The sequence below is a fragment of the Quercus robur genome, chromosome 8, assembly GCF_932294415.1.
Source record: "Quercus robur chromosome 8, dhQueRobu3.1, whole genome shotgun sequence".
Lineage (NCBI taxonomy): Eukaryota > Viridiplantae > Streptophyta > Magnoliopsida > Fagales > Fagaceae > Quercus > Quercus robur.
Genome location: NC_065541.1, coordinates 49,134,212 through 49,160,100, shown reverse-complemented (window position 1 = coordinate 49,160,100; position 25,889 = coordinate 49,134,212). Strand labels below are relative to the sequence as shown.

General features: G+C 39.3%; 1 protein-coding gene across 1 annotated transcript; it reads left to right on the top strand.

The window, feature by feature from the left end:
• Positions 1–15,270: 15,270 nt before the first annotated feature.
• On the top strand, positions 15,271–18,531 carry LOC126696814 (cytochrome P450 78A3-like). Its single transcript, XM_050393540.1, has 2 exons — positions 15,271–16,523; positions 17,543–18,531. Exons 1-2 carry the CDS (start codon positions 15,510–15,512, stop codon positions 18,161–18,163), a joined length of 1,635 nt encoding a protein of 544 aa, XP_050249497.1. The 5' UTR covers positions 15,271–15,509; the 3' UTR covers positions 18,164–18,531.
• The last annotated feature ends 7,358 nt before the right edge of the window (positions 18,532–25,889 follow it).

Genomic DNA, 25,889 nt, shown 5'->3' with positions numbered 1-25,889 from the left:
ACTAATATGCCACCTACGGCCTCTGAGCCCGTAGGAGAGAATGAGGTAGCTTCCAGGCAAAGAGGTGGGATACCCCTAGTAGAATAGGAGGTTGTGTCGGGACAAAGACACACAAGGCAGGAACCAGACCTCATGGCCAGGATGACAGCAATGTTGAAGGATCTGGAGCAAGAAGTTCGTCTTCTCAAAGAAGGTAGGACACAAGAAATCAGGGACAATGTTCCCCCTACTGGTCACCAAGATGGAACGCAGCCAGAAGGAGGGTCAGTAGTGGGAGGAAGAGCCAACCCTCAGTACTTAACACTGGCAGATGTCAATGCCCTCCTGGAGCAAGAAAGGGAAAAACTCTCAGGGATTCCCAAGCAATTCTCTCAGGATCCCCCATTCCCTCCAAAACTTCTTGGCAAACCATACCCTAAGGGGTACAAACCCCCAAAGTTCCATCCTTTCGCTGGAAGAAGTGGAAGTGCTGTGGAACATGTGAGTAGGTTCATCCACACTATGGGCCCCTATGCAGGAGACAGAGAATTGTGTTTAAGGGAATTTGCCAAATCCTAGTGGATAGGGCATACACTTGGTACACCACGCTGAGACCCGGGTCCATCAAAACCTGGGATGAAATGATGGAAAAATTCTGCACCAAGTATTATCCTGGTGAAGACAAGATCACTTTCCAGAACCTTCAAATGGTAAGGCAGAGACCTGGAGAGGATCCCGTCCAATTCATTAAAAGATTTGAAGATGTGTCCTTAGACTGCTATGGGGACCACGAAGAAAAAGAGCTCGTGGAAACCTGTGTAGCCAATATGCTTTTCGATTACAGGCTCAACCTTGAAAATAAAAAAGGAAGAAGCCAGATAGGAAGGTGTTCGAGGAACCACCGATGATCCCATGTACAGCTGAAGAGTTAAGCCATGTATTAGACAAATGGATCGGAGATGGAGTTGTTAGGCCATTCACTGTGTCCAGGCCACCAACTGAAGAAGAAAGGAAGAACCCTTTATTTTGCAGAATTCATAATTATGTCAAGCATTCCACCAAGGATTGCTGGACCCTTCGCAGACTCTTCCACAAAAAAGCTGAGGGAAGGAACACTGAAACTCACTCAGAAGGAGCCAGAAGTGCAGAGAAACCCCTTACCTAACCACAAAGGGAAAGGGGTGGTAGCAGTAGTAATACATGGGAACCCGACGGAAGTAGGAGAATTCGAAGGATCCTTCCACCCGAGCATAGTCAGGACCCTCCAGAAGAATCCCAAGTTCAGGTCACTATTCAACCAATTGGGATTTGGACCAAAAGCAAGAAGGGTGGCCACAGAGTCTCTCATGAGCATAGCAGCAGATTCAGAAATGGAATGCTTTACAGCAGAGTCACATGCTAGTCGAGCTTTCCTAAAGACAACCAATGCAATAACCTTCACCGATGAAGACATGGAGATTGAACACCCAGACCACCGTAGGCCCTTTTATCTAATGGCCACCTTAAACGGTGTCCAAATCAGAAGAGCACTGGTGGACACGGGGGCGTCGCTCAATCTCATAGCCTTGAGTACCCTAGAAGCTGTGGGCTTAGTTGACAGAAGGATTCTGGGGACTCCCATGGAAATAACAGGATTTGGAGGATCGGTGGAAACAACAGAAGGATACGTGTAGCTAGCCTAAAGGGTAGGGCCAATAGTAGCCCTGACAAGGTTTCATGTGATTAATGCAGAAGTTTCTTACCATGTGTTGTTGGGACGCCCGTGGCTTCATAAGCATCGCCTTATTCCATTTACGTTCCATCAATGCATTAAAGGGAGACTGAATGGGAGGCCCGTGAGAATCCCTGCCAACCGTAATCCTTTCAACCAGGGAGAAGTGAACTTTGTAGAAACGATGTAATATGATGAATTGGAGCCAGATGATGAGAGCCCCGCCCCGGGGATTCCAAGGGCCCCATCCTAGAAGAAGAAGAAGGAGGGAGGGGCACCCGTGACCTGAGGAACCTTCTGGAAAGAAAAAGACAAAAGAGGGAGCCCAGCTCTTCAAGATCCCGAGAATGTGTGGTGGTACGAGAACCCGGAGGGAGGCTAATCTATCATTTGTGAAGGTGCGCGGGACCTGAATGCATTATTCAGAAAGGTCCTGGACCACTAAGCTGCATGATGGCCCAAGAAGAAATCCTAAAAGAACCAGTTAAGGAAGCCCAGATTCAGCCTGAGGAAGAATTAAAGGAAATAGATTTGGGAACCGAACCGGGATCCCGAAAGCCTGTCTTCATTAGCAGTCAATTGGTGGCGCAAGAAAGGGAACAATTGGTAACCTTACTTCAAAAATACAGAGATATGTTCGCATGGACCTATGATGAAATGCCTGGTTTAGACCCAGGGTTGGTAGTCCATTCTCTTAATGTGGACCCAGGGATAAGGCCAGTGGTTCAACTGGCTAGGGTCTTCCACACCGAGGTAGAAGCTCAAATAGTTCAAGAGGTCAAAAAGTTGCTAACAGCTGGTTTTATCAAACCCATCCAACACCCAAAATGGCTTTCCAACATTGTACCTGTGAAGAAGAAAAATGGTCAGATCCGTTGTTGTGTGGACTTTCGCAACTTGAATAAGGCGTGCCCTAAAGATGAATTCCCCTTGCCCAATATCGACCTCCTTGTAGATTCAGCTGCAAGAAGCTCAATGTTCTCATTTATGGATGGGTACAATGGGTACAATCAAATTCGCATGGCTACCAAAGATGCAGAGAAGACGGCATTCAGAACTCTAATCGGGAACTTTTACTACACTGTAATGCCCTTTGGCCTAAAAAATGCGGGGGCTACGTATCAGCAAACCATGACAGCCATTTTCCATGACATGATGCATGAGGAGATGGAGGATTATATAGATGACATTGTGGTCAAATCAAAGACCAGAACAGGACATTTCCAAGTACTTGAGCAAGTCTTTGAAAGGTGCAGGAAGTACAAACTACATATGAACCCCATGAAATGTGCCTTCGGAGTGTCTGCTGGAAAGTTCCTTGGGTTTCTAGTACATCACAAAGGCATAAATGTGGATCCAGCCAAGGCCACAGCCATCGCCACAATAAGAAGACCGACTACTGTTAAGGAACTCAAAAGCTTTCTGGGAAGGGTCTCCTATATTAGGAGATTTGTGCCTGGTTTGGCCTTAGCTACAGCAGGTCTATTCAAACTGTTGAAAAAGGGGACTGAATTTACTTGGGGAACGGACCAACAGGAGGCTTTCCAAAGAATTCAGGGCATCATGAATTATTTGCCCACCCTCCAAGCACCAATACGTGGGCGACCTCTGCTGTTATACTTAGCATCAAATTCCTAGGCAATAGGAGCTTTGCTGGTATAAGAAGATGACCAGGAGAATGAGCAGCCTATTTACTATGTAAGTAGAACACTCAAGGATACCGAGACCAGGTATCCTAGAATAGAGAAAGTCTGCCTAGTAATCATCTACGCGTCCCAAAGGCTAAAGAGATACTTCCCACCCCATAAAAGCACTCCTGCACCAGCCCCTTCTCACGGGAAGAATAGCACAATGGCGAGTCTTGTTTTCTCAATATGATATAGGCATCAGAACTCCCAAGGCTGTCAAAAGCCAGGCCATAGCAGATTTGCTAGCTCAGTTCCTAGGAAAGGAGGAAAGCCCGCTGAGTGAAGAAATCCCTGATGAGGTGGCAGTAACAGAGATCCCAGGAAAGAAATGGACCATGAGGTTTGATAGGTCGACTACAGCAACTTCAAATGGGGTAGGAATTGTACTAAGTTGTGAAAATGGGGACATCATACCCTTGTCTTTCAAGCTTGGTTTCTCGTGCTCTAATAATGCAGCTAAATATGAGGCATACTTAACCGGGCTGACTATAGCACTCAGCATAGGAGTAAAACATATGAGAGTGTTGAGAGATTCCAATCTTGTAGTTTCCCAAGTGAAAGGTGACTTCGCGTTACGGGAACAAAGCTTAGCAGCCTACAGAACTTGGGCACAAAGGCTGGAGCTGGAATTTCAAACCTTTAGCATAGAGTACACTCAAAGGAGTGAAAACAGGTTTGCTAATGCGCTTGCCACTCTGGAATCCCAAATACAATTCAACGGGAGAGACACGTTGATAAAAATAGGAAGGCAGGAACATTCTATTGTAAGGATCCTCCAAGGGATGTACCCCGGAGAGTCTAAACAGTGGGATTGAAGGAGCGAAGTCAAGGAAAAGATGAAAAAGGCAGGGCCCAGAAGGAACATCAAAGAACTAATGGATTACACTCAGATAGAAGGGGAATTGTATAGAAGGCTGCAGGGTGAAATATTGTCCAGATGTATCACCACGAAGGAAGGAAAGCTAAAACTAGAAGAATTACATACCCAAGCTTGTGGAGTTGCAGAAAAGGTCAGCCTATATAGAAGGATGCAACGCATGGGGTATTACTGGCCAAATATGGACAAGGAGGCAGCAATTATACAGGAGAAATGTCAGGAGTGTCGGTTGGCAATAGATAAGGAAGAAAGCTATGCTGTGTTTGTTGCAGAAGATTGGCAGGTTTCTTTCATAGAATACCTGGCTCAGGGGATCCTGCCAACTGACAGGACACTAGCCCACAAGCTCAAGAAACTAGCGAACAAGTATTTCCTGCAGAACGACATCTTATTCAAAAAGGGATACAGTGGGGATCCCCTAAGGTGCCTGGGGCCAAAAGAGGCTAGAGAAGTAGTCAGGGAAGTCCATTCCGATGATTGTGGAAGTCACCCGGGGAAAAGAAGGCTGTATAAGCAATTATTGTTATTGGGATATTACTGGCCAACAATGAAAAGGGACTCTGAGGAGTTAGTCAAAACATGCCACACCTGCCAAGTCCTGGGAGATGCAATTCACACTCACCCAAATGTTTTACAGGATATGACGACACCATGGCCTTTTCACATTTGGGGGCTTGATCTCATAGGGCCTATAAACCCTCCATCCAACGGTTACATATGGATCCTGGCAGCCACCGAGTACTTTACAAAATGGGTAGAGGTCATCCCTTTGAAAAAAGCCACTGGAGTAGCCGTAGCAAATTTTATTCGAAGCCACATCATTACAAGGTTCGGGATCCCCAGAAGATTGATCCGTGACAATGGAACCCCATTCATAAACAAAGACATGAAAGGGTTAACTGAAGCATATCACATCAAGCATGGAAGGTCTACCCCATACTACCCACAAGGAAACGGCTAAGCCGAAGCCACTAATACGGTAATGTTGAAGATCCTTAAGAAGATGAAGCATGAGTATGGAGGGAAATGGAGTGATCATCTGGCAAATGTACTCTGGGCATGTAGGAGCTTTGTAAAGACAGCCACATGATTCTCCCCATTTTCCCTAGTCTATGGAACAGAAACTATCAGCCCCGTGGAGTTAGTCATTCCTACACCAAGGGTAATTCTTGAAGAAAGCCAAGAAGAGAGTGAGAACATAAACAATGAAAGGAGGTTGACAGATCTAGAAGGGATAGAAGAAGAAAGAGAGCTAACCAAGAAAAGAAGCCAGAGGTACCAGCAAAGAATGACTAGAGCATATGCACAAGCAGTACGCCCAAGAATGTTCACTGAAGGCAATTGGTACTAAGGATGGCAGAGCACGTAAGGAGGAACCTACCAGGACCCTCCAAGTTCACCCCAAAGTGGGAAGGACCCTACATCATCAGTGCAGCCCATAAAAGTGGGTATTATTACCTTACCAAGGAAGATGAGACAATCCTAACAGAACCCATAAACGGGAAATGGTTGAAACAATACTATGCATAAGAATGAAGGGATCCCAGCACGACAGGATCCTTTTGCCAGCTTCACAACCCGCTAAGTGTTTTTATTTTTTTTTCTCTTTTTATTTCCTTCAGCTTTTGTCATGAATTCTGGTCTAAATGATTTTGTTCAGGAACCTATGATAGATTGACACTCTGTGGTCAATACTACATTAAATGATTTTCTTTGTTCCTTAAAAGATGACCATATTTTAATGAAGTTCCTTTTTCTTCAATATTTGAGTCTTTCTTTTAGCATTGCAAAGTCCAAGTTTGGATAGATTTAAGGAAGGATACCTGAGTCAAAAAAAGAAAAAAAAAGAAAAAGGTATGTAATACCCTTTTACATATGGCTCAGGATTCACCTCACAGATGATTTCAAATACCCCACAGACAGTTCCAAGTGCATAGGTCTAGGATCACAGGCAAAAGTAAAATACCCAAGATACCTAGCCTAGCACTTGGCAAAAGAGGGGAACTTGTCAAAGTTCATGAACTGGGACCGTATCTCAAAAAAAAAAAAAAAAAAAAAAAAATATATATATATATATATATATATATATATATATACAAGGGAAAAGATACTAGTGTACCCAGTTCAATACTTGCACAATAGACCACCGGGTACCTGGACCAGAACTTACAGTGAAGCCTGTAGGAACCATGGTCCAAGACTCAGGAAAGAAAAGAGAAAAGTCATATATCAAAAAAAAAAAAAAAGAAGAAGGCAATATATCAAAGAGAAAGGCAGATCCACATACTAAGAAATTAGAAGCAGTTTTGAAACACAAACACAGAGTAAAAAAAAAGAGAGCAGTGTTAAAAAAAAAAACTTATACAACCCCAAATTGTTTATACAAATCTAAAGAAAGCTAAGGAATGAGGCCGGCCAACAAGGAGCCATCCGTGGGAATGATAGGCACAGTTGAAGTAGAAAGAATCCTCTGCCGCTTGACCTTTAAATCTTGTAAAACCTTGTGAGCACGAGCCAAAGTTTCTTCAGCAGCAACTATCTCAAATTCTATGCTCTTGGAGGATTGCCTCTGAAACAGCATATGAGCCAACAGGCGCAAGTGATCCAACAAAAAAGATAAATTGAACTTGGCCTCTAGAAGGTCTTGGGCCACCCTTCTCCACTCCAAAAGCCTTTCTTCAGACAAAGAGTCCACATAAGAATTCCTTAGTGAAACCAGCACAACGCATAACAACTCTATCAAAATATTACCCAGAAAAACGCCTCCCCTGAAACCACTAGTGAAATCCCCGTGACTCTTGAGCAGACTCTCTAACAGTGGCAGGCCTTCAACAGGAACAGGGAAACGGAGGAAGCTGTCATAAGAAGACCCAAAAGAATAGAAGTGGCTGGCAGGAAGGCTGTTAAACTCCAAGAGGTCAAAGTGAGCTAGGAAGGAGGAAAGCCTTGAATCAAGATCTGGGGCAGCCACTCCCGAAACGTCCCCCATCGCTGTGTCACCGCCTGCAGAGACTGGAAAACTTGCAGCCTTTTACTTTAACTGAAGATCAGCAATTCAAACGGATCTCACAATTCCTTCAGGAATAACATGCTCAGAATCTTTAAAGCCCGTATCAATATTTGTAAAAGAAAAGAAAAAAGGAGAACAGATTTAGTCTTTAAAAAAAAAATAGAAGAAGAAAAAAAAGAAGAAGAATGAACCAGTACCAGCTTCTTGAGGCAGAGCCTCTTCCTCTTTATTCCCTAATTTCCCCGAAGATTCTAGGAAAGAACATAAAGCAAGTTGAAGAAAGGGTGAAGAACTAGTGGCAAAATGGCTAAAGGAAGGAAGAGATGCAGAGGGCTTCGCCATGGAAGAAGGAAAAGAAAAGAGGGTAGGGAAAGAAAGAAAGAAAAAGGAAACACAGTGGAAACAGCTCACACTCACCTTCTAAGCTTTCTGATTCCAAGGAAGAGGCAACACTGGGAGCAGACCTCACACTGGCTTGACTTAAAAGGAGAAAGGAAAGAAAGAACTCAAAAAAAAAAAAAAGGGAAAAGAAAAATAGAGATGAAACGCTATTTTAAGGGAAACATGGCTCACCTGTTTATTTGGATAAAGGTGTGTCTCCCAAAGTCCCTTTATCTGACAATGTTTGAGGAAACACAGTTTTGATGGGACTAGGAGTGCGCTCAAGATGAGGACTTTGAGATGCAGGGATCTCAAAGGCTTCGGGATCCTGAGAACCCTGGGAACCCTGCACTGGTTGCCCGGTCTCCTCAGCCAGGCCACCACTAAGGGGCTCCTCCCCCACAATAGGAAATGCAACAGAAAGGGCTGTAACAGCTTCTTCTTCCAGAATTTTGCCGGTCATAGGAGGAGACACCTCCACCTAAAAAAAAAGGGGGAAGCAGTGCTAAGTGAAAACAACGGGGTAATGCAAACAACACAGTACCAGAGCAAAAGGGGGAAAAAATGAACAAAGAAAACACATACCACGTCATCACCAGAAGATTGGCTTTTGCCCTTCTTGAAATCAGACTTGCCTTTGGACTGCAAAGGAAATCATCACTCGTCAGCAAAGAGGAAATAACTGCAATAATATGAACAAGTGAAAAAGAGAGAAGAAGGAAAGAGGTCTTGCCCTTCTCTCTCTCTCTACAGATTCTCTGGAAGTCTTTTGCTTACTACAAGTATGCCCAGAGGGTCCTAAAGGGGGCTGGGATACAAAATCAGAGGATCCTAAAGAACCATGGACTGAAGCAGTCACAAGAACCTGGGAAAAAGAAGACTCGACCTTAGTCTTCTTCCGGGTCCTTGAAACCAAAGGTTGCCCGACATCCTTGCCTTCCTGGGATACCAAATGTGTTTGAGATTTCCCAGTTTTTCTTCTTTTCGTCTTAAGACCAACCTTCACACCTTCTGTACTTTCCTCAACATCAACTGTTTTCATTTTTCCCGGCTTGACATCCTTGCCTTTACCCGAAGCGGTAGCAGCAGCTATTGTCTCCACTGCACCTTTCTTAATAGGTACTCCAGAGGAAGTGCCAATAATGAGACTGCAACCCAACCAAGTCTCAGGAAAATCTTGCGCATAAGTCACCCAACCTCCCTTGGAGGTATGCTACTCTGCGAACCCAGCCTTGCTGCTTACGGCAACAGAAACAATCCCAGCGGTAGGAAGGGATAAACGCCTATTGAATGTCGGAGTAGAGGCAATACCAAGATTTGGGGTTTCCCGAACTAAACCAGAGCCAACATAGTCGATGAAAGACTTCTGTATTCTTCTCCAATAACCAGTATAGCCACTAGAAGCAAAAACTCCTCTCTGGGAGTTAGGTACTGCAAATTGGGGGCTCCTCCGTGACCAATAAGAAAAGGCCTGCAGCCTCAAGAAAGGATCCAAAGAAGGAAGGGACGGCACTACGTCCTTAAAAACTAGAGGAATGTCTTGGTCAAAACCAAACTGCCGGAGCACCCGGTGTGCTGAATAATGGGTATATTTTGGGCCACTCAAAGAGGGCACAAGAAGCAAAGAGGGGTGTGAGAGTGTCTTTTTCGGGATACTCAGGCCCAAGGATCCCGAGCCTGAGTGAAAAAGAAAAAGGGGATTTGGTGGACTGGGCCTTGACTCACCGCAGCTAAATGGCTGTTTAAGAATCAAGCGAATGCAGAGAAATGTTCCTGACAATAAACGAGGATATCGAGGAGTGCCAAAATTAACAACGTAAGTTCAGAAAGAAAGATTAAGCAGGATTAGCAAGACAATAAAAAAAAGTACTGTGGGGATCCTGGGGACAATATTTCATTAAAGCATTATCTGTTTGATTACAGCAAGCTTACTAGGACGTGATACAAGGTCCAATCAAGCTCAAAAATTGCAGCCTTGAATGGCTATTTCAGCCTTCAAAACTTGCGAAGTTTGATTCTTGTTGGATCCGAGTATGTGCCATAGTTGCTTTTACAGGATATCGGGAAGCAGTATTTGTCTTTCCCTTTAGTATTTTCTTTCTGCCTAAACTTTCTGATGATTTTTCTAGTGAATCTCTTCTTTCTATTGTTCCTTTCTTTTTTTCTCGCTGCTTTTCTTCACAACCCATCCTCTCCTTTTATAGTGGAGTTTTCTGGGCGTCTTGGGGAACCGTTGGTTCCCCTGTTTTGGTCTTTCGTGAACAGAGTATGTTCTGTCCTCATCATCTCGGTAAGTCCCCTTTTCCGTTTTCTCTCATTCTTTCCTTTTCTTGGTTCTGATTCCTTCGAAAGTTTCTGATTGACCATCCTCTTTGGGGTGTGCTGAGGTATGCCCTTCTCGGCATCCTCACTTCTGGTGTCTTTTACTTCTCCGTTTCTTTCCTATTTGGGCGGAATCCTGTTCTGCTCTTTTGAAATCGTTTTGTCAACATTCTTCTTCCTTGTTTTGGTTCCCCGACGCCTTTTCTGTCTGTGCCATGAAGGGTCGCTTGCGTCCTTTTGTTTTTTTTCTCGTTTTTCTTTCTATCGATCTGTCCTGGTCTTCTTTTTTTCTTCGCGCTCATTGATGGTGCCCGAGGATCCTTGCGCCTTATACTTTGCTGTGATGTTCTCTCTTTTTCTTTTTTGGTTGCTTTTCCTTTTCTGGGCTTCGGGATCGTCAGGGCCTTTTGCATAATACCTTTGGACTTGGTCTTTTTTTCTTCTGGGCTTAACTCACTCTTTCTTGGGCTTAGCTTATTCTTTCTTGGGCTTATTTTTTGCTGTGATTTTTTAGACCTCAACAAGGGGCTAATGCAAGCAAGATAAGCCAGACTGCCCTCGTCACCACGGCGCAAGTCAAAAGTATTACCTGTAGAAGATAAAAAAGAAGACAACACAAAATCACACGCAAAGCCAGGGCCAAACTCGCGAGGAGATCTCCAATGTAAGTTCCCTGCTTGATCAAATAACTCCACAAGATTGAGGCCACCACCTTTCAAGCTAATCCAACGAAAAATAATGGGAAAAGTATCAGTCAAATTGCCACAAAGACCTTTCACTATGTCAGGGGATCCTTGGAATTTATCCTTCACAAATTTCAAATTCCTGCACTTGGCCAAAGTAGCTGCAGAACGGTCCCACATAAAAATCTGAAGGATAGCACAATGAAGAGATGAGGTAATCACATAACAAGAATCACCCTCGGTCTCATCTCCATGAAGCTAGTCCAATTGAGAATAAACATGACCCAAAAACAGAGGGGCTAAAGGATATTGGGTACCTCGAGCCAACTTGATCGCTAACGGAAAAAAAAGGAAGACTTAACCCCGTACCCAGGGAACTCGCTGAACAAGAACTTGCTAAGCCAAAATGCCAGAAAACCAGTCCACCTCACTTCCTTATTCTTCTCACGAGAAAGGGTCATCACCCATCTCCCCATTCTAGCTGGCTTACCACCGGGAGAGGCAGCACGACCACCAAAATGGCCAAACAGTTTATCTTCCACCACAAGATCCTCTTTAGAAAGGTTGATATCAAAGGGACTCTCATCACCAAACACCGGGAAGAGGAAGTTATTAACCACATCCTCCAGGGTAATCGTCAATTCACCAACAGAAAAGAAAAAAGTATGAAGGGAAGGGCACCAACAACGTACCAGCCCCTTGGCGTCTCTGAAACCCTCAAGATTTCTGGAAATAGCCACTGCCTTTTGGATACCAGCGCGCTCTAGGCGACCCACAAACTCCACATCAGACAGCTCCTTGTCTACCCAGATGGGCCAGCCTTGGATTTTTCCCGGGACAAAATCAAAGAAGATAGGCACCGCCTCTCGAATTCCTTGTCTAATCCGAAGGTCAAAAATCTCTCTAGGGTCTAGAACCTGGGCAGAACCAGCAAAACCTGCTTGGCCAGAAAACATCCAGGCATGAGGAGACGGAGGAGCCTCGCCATGAGATACATGAGGAAAAAACGGACTGGGAGAATACCAAGGATCCCGTAAAGGGAAGGCCGGACGTTCAGTAACTTCGCGAGAATCACTCGGAGCGGAACCAGAAGAACCTTCGCCCTCAGAAGGACTGGGGGTGCGCTCTCTCCTTTTTCGAGAAGAAGAAGAAGCCATTGGAACAACACGAATAATGAGAAGAGAAGAAATTGGAAGAATGAAAAAGGGGAAGACGGGAATAACAGAGAAGAAAAGGAAAAAGAGAGACCCAAGAATGAAAGACTCAGAGAAGCAAAGTGATAAGGTGAAACGGCCACAATAAAGGCACAAAGAGCAGTTGGAGAAGACAGTGTATGGAAAGACGCACCAATTGCCAAAAAATTTAATTTTGAAGAAGTGATTAATCAGCGGTTATTAATGGAAAGTAACGGAAAACGAGAAAAGTGGGTAGAGGAATTTTACCCCAAATACTCAACTGCCATGTCCCGTGCAAAGAGGAAACTGCAAAATGAGGGAACACAACACACAATAAAAGACTAAGGTGACCAAAAGCAGCAGAAAAGGCCGGGATCCTAAGTAAGAAAGAAGGGAACCCAGGAGAAATTAAAAAAAAAAGGGGATCCTACGAAAATCTTAGAAAACCTGAATTACTCACGCGTAGGCTTTAGGCAACCCACGAGCTTGGGGGGCTAAATGTTGAGGTCTAAAAGGATCACAGTGAGAGAGGCCCAAAAGGAAAAACAAGCCAAGTCCAAAGAAGCAGGTGCAAGGGGACCACGAAAGAATAAAAAGGCCCAGGAGGCTTGAAGCCCAGACGAAGAAACATCGAAGAAAAAGAAACCCACGGCAAGAGGTTAAGTAGCCAGGATCCTCGACAACCATCGAGAGGCGTGGATCCTTCCAGGCGCACAGTCAAAAGAAGATTAGGACAGCTCGAAAGAAAAGGACAGGAAAAGAAAATAAGAAACAGAGCAAAAAACATAAGCGCCAAAAGACCCAGCAACCTCTTATGGCACAAGCAGAAAGCGTCTCGGGGAACCAGAACAGAGAAATACAAAAAAGAGAATGGCAATAGGCGACTTTCAAGTTGGCAGAATAGGATTCCGCCCAGATGGGAAAAAAGGGGAAAAGTGGAACTACCAAACGGTGAGACCGAGAAGGGCATACCTCAGCACATCCCGAAGAAGGTAACCAACCAGGGACTTTCAAAGGAATCAAAGCTAAAAGAAGGAAAGAATGAGAAAAACGGGAAATAGAACCTGCCGAGTGATAGGCACGGAACAGGCTCTGTTCACCATAAGACAAAACAGGGGAACCAATGGTTCCCTTGGGAGGCCAGAACTTCATTATAAAAGGAAGGGGTAGGTTACGAAGACAAGGCAGAGAAAAGAAAGAGATTTTTAGAGAAAAGAACTATCAGTAAAGTTGTGGTGAAAAAAAAGAAAACACTAAGGAAAAAAATGAATATTGCTTCCTGGTATCCTGTAAAAGCCACTATTGTACATACTCGGATTCAAAGAGAATCAAACTTTGCAAGTTTTGAAAGCTAAAATAGCCATTCAATACTGTAATTTTTGAGCTTGATTGAACCTTGTATCACGTCCTAGTAAGCCTTCTGTAATCATAACAGAGAACATATTAATGAAATACGTCTCAGTAATTTAAGGATCCTTTTAACATTATTTTGTGCCTTTTTGTTGATCCTTTCTTTTTGAATTTACCTCGTTGTTTTGGCATGTCTTTCAATACGAATATCCTTACTTGTCATTTTACTTGTATTGTAGGAAGCATCCCCTGTACATTACTTAACTCTTAAACAGCCTGTTAGCTGCGGTGAGTCAAGGCTCAGTTCACCAAACCACTTATTAGGCCCGGGATTCTTGGGCCTGAGTGTTGCAAAAAAAGGCACTCTCACACACCATATTCAAGCTTTTGTGCTTACGTTGGCTACTATAGTATCTTGGAGTTGATTGTCTTTACTGCAACCTCGATCCATTGTGACAATTGAAATTTCTTTCAAATTACCTACAATGACATCTTCCACGAACTTACAAAAATATGTTGAGATTAAGAGTGTGTTTGGATACCACTTATTTTGCTAAAACTAAAAAATTATTGTTAAAAGTACTATAAATAAAGGTAAAAGTTAGATGAAATAGTACAATGGGGTCTATAAATAGTGTCAAAAAGTGCAGTGGGGCCCATGAATAATAGCAAAACTAAGTTGAATAGTGAAATAATTTTAATTTTTAATCTTAACCCAAACGCATACTGTTACGTGGCGTTTGGTACGGGAGAATCCACATTACTCCCGGTATCTAGATTCCTAAGAATGTGATTCCTTATAATCTGGATGTCTAGGACTGTAGCTATTCTTATGTTTGGTTTCATTGGGAATCTTTTAATATTTCTAGGAATATGAGATGATAATATTTGGTTTATTCCCAAGAATCTTAAATAAATTAATTATTTTTCCCATTTTATCCTTAGATTTGAATGTGAACTACCAAGTCCTTTAAAAAAAATCTCCATCTAAATAAATAATGAAAAACAAAATATAAACTATTAATAATTTGTTGAGCAACACATACACAACAGCAAAAGTGAATACCTGGCAATAATGGAGGGTCCCTTTCAAACTTTTTTTTTTTTTTTCCACACATGAAACATAAATAGAACTTTGTTTAAGAATATATCAACAAAGTTGTCTATCCTGTTTATGTCGTTTTAGCGAGGAAAGATAAAGACAAGGGAAAAGATATTGATGATTTATTTTATATTTTATCTTAATTGCTTAAATGATAAGAAAAAATGGTTAAAATTGTCAATTTATAAAAAATATAATTTGTTTTAAGTTTGGGAATCTAGATACTCACCTATTTTAAAGGGAATCTACATTCCTACTAAGAGGGGTTTAAAGGGAGAATCTAAATTCCCCTGGCATCTAATTCTCTGGCGTGATTTTCAACCAAATATGGGAATCTTTAAACATTCCTAAGAATCCTAAAATATTACCTCGTATCTAACGCCACATAAGTGTCACTTCATTCGTCACCATTTGCTACATGGTTTTTTTGTAATAACTTCTAAACTTAATTAATATCACTGATTCTCTAGCGTGATTTTCAACCAAATATGGGAATCTTTAAGCATTCCTAAGAATCCTAAAATATTACCTCGTATCCAACGCCACATAAGTGTCACTTCATTCGTCACCATTTGCTACATGGTTTTTTTGTAATAACTTCTAAACTTAATTAATATCACTATATCCAACATGAATTTGAGGGAGGTTATTAGAATATAAGCCCAATCGGCTCAAGCTCATTTATTATTGTACTACTAATAACATACATTGTTTGCTTGTATAAAAGATAATCCATTTGTTCATCAAAAAAAAAAAAAAAAAAAAAAATGATAATCCATTCTTCTTTATTATACTGTTTAATGCAAAACTCATTCAGACTTTAACCGTTAGTTTTATAGATTTTTTTTTTTTTTTTTTTTTAACGTCATCATGTACGCAATTTCAAACCCAGCTGAAATATGTCTTCAAAAAAAAAAAAAAAAAAACCAACTAAAAAATGAATATGATCCCAGGTGACTAGAGGGCGTGCCACTAACACTTTTCAATGTCGAATGTTAACTTTTTCACATTTGGCCATGGCGGCGCTGCTTAAAAAAAAGTTTTACTCTACTAAACACATGTATGAAGTATACGCAAGGTCCCACTAAATTCATATATGTGGAGTATTATTTGAAGCCCAGTTCTAAGCTTCCCCCTATATATATAGCAGCAATCTAAGTTGTTTTTGACACAAAAGCAAAAGCCACTCTCCTTTCTACTTTCCTTTCATCACTCTTGAAACTCCCACACCATGAGAACAGACATAGATAGCCTCTGGGTATTTGTCTTGGCCTCTAAATGCCAAGCTTTTACACAATCAAACATTGCATGGCTAATTTTAGTCATGTGTCTGGCATGGCTAGGCATGACCCTTATTTACTGGGCTCACCCTGGTGGCCCAGCTTGGGGTAGGCACAGTTATATCAGAAACAAAAAATCATCATCATCATCTTCTCCTTCTTCTTCCAGTTCTATCACCCTGGCCAATAAGCCAATTATACCAGGACCAAGAGGGTTTCCACTAATTGGAAGCATGAACCTAATGGTCTCACTCGCTCACCACAAAATTGCTGCCGCAGCAGAAGCATGTCAAGCTAAGAGGCTTATGGCCTTTAGCCTTGGTGACACTCGTGTTATTGTCACATGTAACCCAGCCGTGGCCAAAGAAATCCTGAATAGCTCTGTGTTTGCTGATCGTCCAATAAAGGAGTCAGCCTATAGCTTGATGTTCAACAGGGCAATTGGGTTCGCTCCTTATGGTGTTTACTGGCGAACCCTGAGGAGAATCGCAGCCACGCACCTGTTCTGCCCAAAGCAAATCAAAGCTTCCGAGTCCCAAAGGTCAGAAATTGCTTCCCAAATGGTGGCAATAATGTTGGGAGACCAAGGACAAAGTGTGAGTGTGCGTCAACTACTAAAACGTGCTTCCTTAAACAACATGATGTGCTCGGTTTTTGGATGCAAATATAGTCTGGATTCATCGAACGAGGAAGTGGAAGAGCTAGAGAGACTGGTGGCTGAAGGGTACGAGTTATTGGGTTTGTTGAATTGGTCAGACCACCTGCCTTGGCTAGCTGAGTTTGATGCTCAAAAAATCCGGTCCAGATGCTCCAAACTCGTCCCAAAAGTGAACCGCTTTGTTAGCCGAATCATAGCCCAACACCGAGCTCAAACCAGTGAAAAAACCCGGGATTTTGTTGATGTTTTGCTCTCTCTTCAAGGCCCTGAAAAGTTATCTGAGTCCGATATGATCGCCGTTCTCTGGGTAACTTTTTTTTTTTTTTTTTTTTTTTAATTTAATTATTCTGTTATTTTCACTTATATTTTTATACATAACTATTCTTCCAATCATAATTTTTAATTTAAAATTAAGGATAAATTATAATAACCTGTATCGAGTTTTGGGAAAATATAATAAATCCGCTCATGTTCTTATAAATGATATCCTCTTTATTGAAGTTTTTATTTATGTAATAAAAATAACCCATATGATATGACTGCTCTTATAAATTGGGTTAATATACATATACATATATATATATATATATATAATTAAATTAGCATTCAAAATAAACTCAAATGAATGTTTATTAACTAGATTGCTCAAATGATAAGAAGATTAGATAAAAATAATAATAATAATAATAACTTTCAGGAATTAAGAAAAGAGATTGGGTTTTTGATATTTCTCCTAATCTCAAGTGAGAGGTTAATATAATTTCCTCTAAAATCAACAAATGTTACAGTACTTTTTTTTTTTTTTTTCATACCATAAATAGTAGTAGTGGGTGGTATTTGAATAATTCTTTTTATAGAAAGGAATGGATAACATCTCTAAATTAGCCGTAATAAGTGGATATGATGAACAAAGACTAACAATAACATACATCCCTTAAAATATGCAATCATTTGGTCATGCATTGACTTGTTTATTTTTAATTTATTTTAAGTCAAAAATAAAAAATACAACGCGTCTTGAATACTTTGATAGACCCCCGGGCCCCGACGTGACAACATAAAAACTCTCAAAGTTAAAGTTCAGTCCTGAACTAGAACAGAAGAGAAGTGAGAAAGTCCTCTCTCGCTACCAACAAAAGCTGTTTCGTTAATTGATGTGCACATTAATTAAATATCATCATTTGCTTTAATTAATTAGTTTACTCTTTTTTTTTTAATGTTTGAGGGACACAGATAAATTATTATAAATATTTATACCACTATACGATTTATTAACGTCCTTTTCAGATGGTTTACTTCTTTTTTTTTTTTTTTGTGTGTGGGTAGGAAATGATTTTTCGAGGGACTGATACAGTGGCTGTTTTGATTGAGTGGATACTCGCTAGGATGGTGCTTCATCCTGATGAACAATCAAAGGTCCACAATGAGCTTGATGAGGTTGTTGGCAAATCACGTGGCGTTGCTGAGGCTGACGTGGCATCGCTGGTGTATCTGGCGGCTGTGGTGAAAGAGGTGCTAAGGTTACACCCACCTGGCCCACTTCTTTCGTGGGCCCGACTGGCTATCAATGACACAACCATTGATGGGTACCACGTGCCTCGGGGTACCACTGCAATGGTGAACATGTGGGCCATAGCTAGGGACCCACATGTGTGGTCGGACCCACTAGAATTTATGCCTCAAAGGTTTGTCACCAAGGAGGAGGGTGAGGTGGAGTTTTCTGTACTCGGGTCGGATCTTAGACTTGCTCCATTTGGGTCGGGCAGGAGGACTTGCCCTGGTAAGACTCTGGGTTTAACCACGGTCAGCTTTTGGGTTGCCTCACTTTTACACGAGTATGAATTCCTATCGTCTGATCAGAATACCATTGACCTATCTGAGGTTCTAAAGCTCTCTTGTGAGATGGCCAATCCTCTGACCGTTAAAGTGCGCCCAAGGCGTAGGTGAAAAAGTGAAAACCTATTATCTCTGCAAAAGTTATAAAAAAAAAAAAAAAAATACTGTAAAATTGTTTAAGTTGTTTTTATAAATACGTGATAAAAATATGAGGGAAGGGTAAAATAAAATTTAAAAAAGAAAAAAAGAACAGTTTGTGCTTAGGGTTTAAAAATCCTAATCCTTTCTCATCAACTTTATGATAATCAAAAGGATGGACTTGGTCGGTCTATTTCTCTCTATATTTTATATTTCATTACTTGTCTGTAAATATTGGTGAAATTAATACAAGGTTTTTTGTTTGTTTGTTTTCATCTCTTTCACTCATTGTTAACATTGTTGATGTATACTGTTGAATAAACTTACTTTATTTATCACTCTCTCTTTGTGTCACACACACTCTCTCTCTCTCTCTCTCTCTCTCTCTTTTAGATAAAACTTAAATCAATTGTTTTTAAATAATGTTAATGATACGACTGCTTTTTACTATTGTTATATATGATTTATTGAGATTAATTAGAATAACATCACTTTTGTTTAGTACTATCACTTTTATTATACACTAAATACAATATGATCGGTCAAAAGTTATAAGTAAAGTACCTTATGTTTTCAAGCCTAAAAAGAGAGAGAGAGAGAGAGAGAGAGAGAGAGAGAGAGAGAGAGAGAGAGAGAGAGAGAGAGAGAGAGAGAGAGAGAGAGAGAGAGAGCCTCAATTTTTCCCATTTTATTTAATTAATTAATTAAAGGCCAAAATCCAAAACTGACCCTCTAACTTTCAGCCTTTTTCATTTCATTCCTCTAACTTTTAGTTTTGCCATTTCAGTCCTCTAACTTTCAATTATTGTCAATTCGGTACTTCGTTTGACCCTAGTTACCTACTACTATTAAGTGAGCCAAAATGATGTCATTTTAGCTCTTTTTTTTCTTTTTTTTTTTTTTGTAATTAAAAAAAATTAAGAAAACTATTATTAAAAAAAAAAACATTCATTTTTTTCTCATTTTCTCTCTCGTCGGACTCTCTCTCACTTTCTCATTCTCTATCTCTCTCTCTCTCTCTCATAGTGCCGTGGTGCAAGGCTTCACCGTTGCCGCTGGCCTCCACCCACAACCTCTTTGCCACCGTCGCCTCCACCTCTCCATCTCTCTCTCTTTGTCACTCACTCCACCAAAATCTAAAATCTAAAGTCTCATACCCCCTCTCCACCAAAATCTAAAAGCAAAGAAAATAATCTCACACCCTCTCCCCCATAATCTCAAACCTAGACTTCATACCCAAAATCCCATGATCATCTCCTTCACAATCTAGGTTGTACTGACCATAGCCCTAAACTACGAATTTTGGGGGAAGAAGGGAGAGTTTGTCTGGGTCGACAGCGACAAGAAGAAAGAGAGAGAGAAAACAAACTAGGAGAGCGGGCATGGCACAAAAGGCGATGGGTTTGGGTGTTTTCTCGACCTTGACGAGGCATATGCAGCAGTTTTCGGCGATGGAGAGGCGATTGTGGTAGCAGAATCGAGGGATATCAATGCCTTCGATTTCCCAGGCTTGAAGGACTGTCATGCCCTTTGGGACTTTCATGGAGTACCCATTGACGAACACTTCGATCACGTCTTCCGAGTTGGGGAAATGGACTTGAGCTCCAACCATAAGGGACCAGGGTGACGGAGGGGGGGATCTGGAGTCGAGTCTAGTTGCGGCGGTGGTGAGGCCTTGCACGATGACACTGTGAGAGAGACAGATAGAGAATGAGAATGCAAGAGAGAGTTCGACGAGAGAGAAAATGAGAGAAAAAAATGATTTTTTTTTAATAATAGTTTTCTTGATTTTTTTTAATTACAGAAATTAAAAAAAAAAAAGGAGCCAAAACAACGTCGTTTTGGCTCACTTAACAGCAGTAGGTAACTAAGGTCTAACGAAGTACTGAATTGACAACAATTGAAAGTTAGAGGACTAAAATGACAAAATTGAAAATTAGATGACTAAAATAAAAAATGCTAAAAGTTAGAGGGTCAGTTTTGAATTTTTGCCTTGATTAAACAAAGGAGAGGAGTTAGAGTGTTAGACATGTAATTGCTTGAAATTCTACTACATAGTACATACACAATTGAGTAGTTGATAAAATATATGATTCACGTCATCCAATCAAATTGATTTTTTAAAAAGTTCTAATTTACATATTTGTTCCGCCATCAAGTCTTGAAGTAATTATATTAAATAAGTAATTGTTTAAGGAATGATACATTGAATTTGTTTAGATTTTGTGTATACAGCTGTTCTCATTTCTGCTAATTAATTCAGAACTTGGCCCTTACGTGTCATGACTCATGATGATTAAGCCAAATGTCAACACTACTGACTACACGGATGTGATGATTTGGTTTTAAATGGTGTGTTGATTAATTGGAAGTCGACACTAGAGTCTAGACACTCACAAGCAAGAAGACGCGTTTTAACTTAACTAGCCGTTGATATCGGGCTTAAACATTAGACCGATCACCAAATGGTGACGCACATGTATTGTGTATGACCGTATGTGATGGTGAGTGAAAAGAAGATATAAAAATTTAATTCATCACCAATCATTTGTTGGGATTTTAAAATATGATTGATCACCCATGTTGCATGACTTCAAGTTAAAGTGATTCTTTTAAAATCTCTAAAATTCTCTAGTTGAAATCGTGTCTTGAACCAACAACATAGATTCAAATGTTTGATTAGTGTAACTAAGACATTAAACACCTCCATGATGCTCGGTCAAGAGGCGATATCTAATTTTGAGTATCATTTTTAACGCTATTAAATGTGAAATAAGTTAAAACATTAAATTCTTTAAATCAGGAGAGATTTGTCCCATAATATGGTGCATGCACCAACAATGATTCATGGATGATCTCATGATTTTGATTTCGATTGGGGGTTTAACGGAAAGAACACACGCTTTTTTATTTTTTATTTTTGCTGAAAACACACGCTTCTTTATATTTTTGAAAAACAATGAGTTGTTGATAATTCAACGTCAAAACATACTTAGAATTTCAACGCTACTCAAAACAACTACACTTTTTATTTTGCTAATAATCATCAAGTTCCTATCACCCGGTTTTAGCCACACACACACCCAAAAACAAAAGAAAAAAAAAATCCCATCACCCGGTTAGGAGGAACGTAGTCGGTAGTCCACCCTTAATAAAGGTTAGATCTACTTATATTTAACACACAATGACGTGCATCGATCCCTTATATTCACAATTACCAACACAATATTGACATTTTTATAATCGATTACTTTCGTCATGAAAATTAGACAACATTTCACCTATTCTTGGTACTCTCCTTGCAAAGGACAACAAGAGCGAAAATCCATTGTTTGGATGACTTCAAGGTTCCTAGGGAGATATTACCACCACAAGCTTCTCAAGGTATTGGAAGATCCAAAAGAAGTTTTGTGCTAAAAGTTTTGGAGTCTTTTTGGCCAAAATCAAGAGGAATATATAGGGAGTTCCATACTATGAAGAGATTTATGACTTCCAAAAGTTGACACCTCAAATAGCTTCGAGCCTTAAACCGCGCAAACTTCCCACTTTTGTGCCTCGGGTTTTGTGGCCTTCTCAAAATCAGTTTTGCTTAAATGAGGTATCATTGGAAAGCTTGTAACATTTATTTTGATCATTTCCATGCTTTTGGCTCACAAATTCTTATTCTAAGAGTTATAAGTGCATGAAATTAAGTGGTATGGACCTTGAACACTCTTTGGACAAAATCACACTTTCTTTTTGTGAGCTCGATCAATGGACAAAATCACACTTTCTTTCTTTTTGTGAGCTTAACAATTTTTTTTTCCTTTTAAAATTTTCACAATCGGAATCACTGAACGAACGTGCTTCCTTTTCTAATAATATCTCATTTATCTAAATCCGGATCGTTTGACCTAGTTTGACTACAATCGAACTAACGTGAAACTTTTTTGACACAACAAAAAATGACTAGTGTTGATGAACCATTTATTTTTGTAATATCTCACTTTGTAAAGTCAATTTTTAGCACGTGATTTGTCAACACAAAAGAAGTTTCACATTATTCAAGATGATGCCTTGTCTATTCTTATTGGATAGTCTATTTTTTGGGTCAAATCTTGATTACTCCTGGTTTTTTCAAGATTGATATTTTCAATAGTTTCACAAAATTTTGTAATTTCATGTTTGAACAATGCAAATGGGGTTGGTCAACTTAAATTTTGGAAACTCGGGTAAAACGGTAATTTTCAAGGTAACCCATGTTGAGTTCAATTTTTTTTTTTTTTTTTTTTTTTTTTTTTTTTTTTTGGGTGGGGGTGGGTGTGGCGGCAATAGCTCTAAGCAAGTACTTGATTTCTCAACCCAAGCTATTTTGACAGTTATGAAAAGCCTAAACATGAGACGGAGGAAGGTAAGACTCTCTCAAATGGATTCAACCAAAGCTTAACACTGATCACCCTCTAATATTATCAAACAATGTACGATATTCTTGTTATCATTTGTTTAAAATTGGCTCAAATAAACCTACTAAATTAAGTTATATTCAAAATGCTTTAGTTATGTCAATTGAGCATTGTACACTGCTTAGTAGCATTGTCTACTCTTTCTTATGAGGAAAATCATGATTCAAATCATTGTTACATATTGTTATAAATATTGATTTATTTAAGAAAGAAAACTTTAGTTATAAGTGCATTTATAAGACTTTTATTGTGTTTTTTTTCCTTAAAAAATGGAAAATGGTGTGAAATACTGAAAACACATAGCAGTGATTAAAAATGAAACTGAAAACAAAATTAAAATAAATAATTAAAATTTTGAGAAGGCTTTGGGTTAACAAAAAACTCTTAGTGTGCATTTGAATACCGCTTATTTTGCTGAAAACTGAAAACAATAAAAAATCATTTTCCGGTTACTGATCACTTTTAAAACTACTGTTGTTCATGACATGTAAACCAAACGGCCTGAAACGCGCAGGTGCAAATCAAACAAACACTTACTCTTTAATTATTCTTAAAATCAAACAACTTGCGGCCATCAATAATGTACTCCAACTTGTTGTAAATCTTGTGATATTAGATCAGAGTATCTCAGACCCCAGCTATGGTGGATTTGGTTAGACAAAATTCCAAACCCATTAATATCATGTTCCGACTTTTTTGTAAAACGTTGAAGAGTTAGATATTTATTATTATTATCTATCTCTCTCTCTCTTGGGGTAGGTTTTGTGATAGATAGGTCCGATCCAATGTGTTACTATGTCATACTTTGTTCATCTGGGGGAGGTGTTGGCAACTATGGAATGTGCTAATTATTTGTTTCGCGCATGGTTTTAATCTATATTTATATAGATGTATGTCATATATAATTTGGAATCGAGAGAATAAAATGGTTTATACTCTATCGTGTAGATGTATGTCATATATAAGTTGGAATCGAGCGAATAAAATGGTTTATACTCTATCATGTGGATGGGTTAAAACTTTTTTTTTATAACTCTTTTACAACTACTTTTATTATGTGGTTCACCCATTATTTGTAAAATATAGAATATCAGGGTCCACTCTTGAACTTTTACATTATTTTTTCCAATTAAATTAAATAATTATGAAATTTATTATGTCTAAAACTTTTACTCTAATAATGGGCATTGTGATCTAAATTTTGTGATAAAATGGATTTAATTTTCCTTCTTTGAAATTTTACTATGACTTAATTGTGTTTAGATTTTCTCAATCTATTTGATAGAGTTCTCTCTTTCTTCTTCTTTTTTTTTTTTTTTTTTTTTTTTTTTTTTTTTTTTTTTTTTTTTGTACACATCAATAGTTGAGGATGAAAAGATTTGAATCTAAGAACTTATACTAATAATCACACTAAAAGTGCTCGGTGAAATAATCTTTATTTGGATTAAAACAATGGCCATTATTTTATTTTATAAATATGATAAAAAAAATCATGAAGTGATCATCACACTAAAAGTGCACGGTGCAATAGTTTTTACTTGAATTAAAATCAATAAATCATGGTCATTATTGGCCATTATTTTATTTTATAGATATGATAATTAAAAAAAAAAAAATTTATATAGCACTTGTTATTTGATAATTGTTCGTTATTATCGATGGTATTTTTTTAGCAATATTATTGGCCATTTTTATTACGATATCAACAACACTCTTTAATTTTTTTTTTGGGTAGCAAATGACACTCTTTAAGTTAGATCAACCTTAATGGTTATCTAAAATTTTGTTAAAAGTAATGTAACCATTGATACTCCATTTTTTTTTTTTTTTTTTTAAGATAGAAACCAACTAACCATTGATACTTAATTCATTGATCTCTCGTGCGTAATAATCTAGAAGATTTATCTAAATTTGAATTGTTGCCATTCTATTAGTCTATCACAACGTATTACGCGTATGTTGCAGTCTAAAATCTAAATCTATATATTAGTTAATTATTACCTCAGAAACGTTTATAATACGGTGTTGACTTCAAGAACAGTAAGTCTTTTATTTTTATTTTTATTTTTTTAATACTTCCAAGCAATCAGGAGCTTCGATATTAATTTAGAAATGTGGACACGGGTTTATAGTTGTCACAATATAATCTTACATCAACTTTTAATTGTTTCGAACCTAATCAAAATGATGGCAATGTGTGTGGCTCTTAGTCTCCTTACATCAGCATGTAAAAAGCAATAGGTCAAGAATGCGTCAGTGATGATTAAGAATAAGATCAGCTGATTAGTGTTAATATACAAATAGAAGTACTGGCCCTATTCATTCTGTCTCTTCTGCACCATAAATCGCTTTGCTTCCAAAACCAAAAGCACTAAGCAAAAGAATGAACGAAGAAAATACACATTAAGAATCTACTCTAGCATACTTTTCTGCTCGCATCACATCATTCTAAGATTGTTATTGCTGTAGGGAATTAATCCGAAATTCCTAACATGTGAGAAACAAAAATAGAGAAATAAAACACACGCCAAAGAAAAACAATCACACACACAAGACAATATTTACATGGTTCGGCAATTTACTTACGTTCATGGAGTTGCAGGGACTTCACTATTATCAAGGAAAAAATATAAAGTACGGCTACAGTTTTTCCTCTCTCTCTCTCTCTAAAAAAATACGACATCCACAAACCCTAATCACACAATTGCATTTTCTACACAAAACGGGCCAAAAAAAAATTTCCCGAGGGCATTGCCCTTGGACCCCCAAGAGGCTTGTCCATGAGCACTCCGGCTTAAGCCTGTTAGCCCAAGCCTCCGCTCTATGGACTAAGTCTCAGAAAATCTTCCATTAAAAACCACGTAACATTATTCGGGTTGGGTCGGGTTGAGTCAAGTCATCAAACCGGATCAAACAAAACTAGGCTCCACAAAGCCCAACAAATCTCCCACTTGGAGACTAGTTCAATCACCAACATCAACCGCAATCCTCCAAAACACAATCCCTCATCCTCCTGTCCTCAAGCTAGAAAGCCAACTGAAACTACACACAGCTTCAGTTTCTTAATAGTAACACCCTTAGCTAATATGTCTGCTGGGTTCTTAGATCCACAAATCTTCTCAAGTATTACCAGCTTATCTACAACAAGGTAACGGATAAAGTGGTATTTTGTCTGTATATGCTTCGACTTTGAATGAAAAGCTGAATTTTTGGCAAGAAAGATTGCACTCTAACTGTCACTGTGTAAAATGCCCATC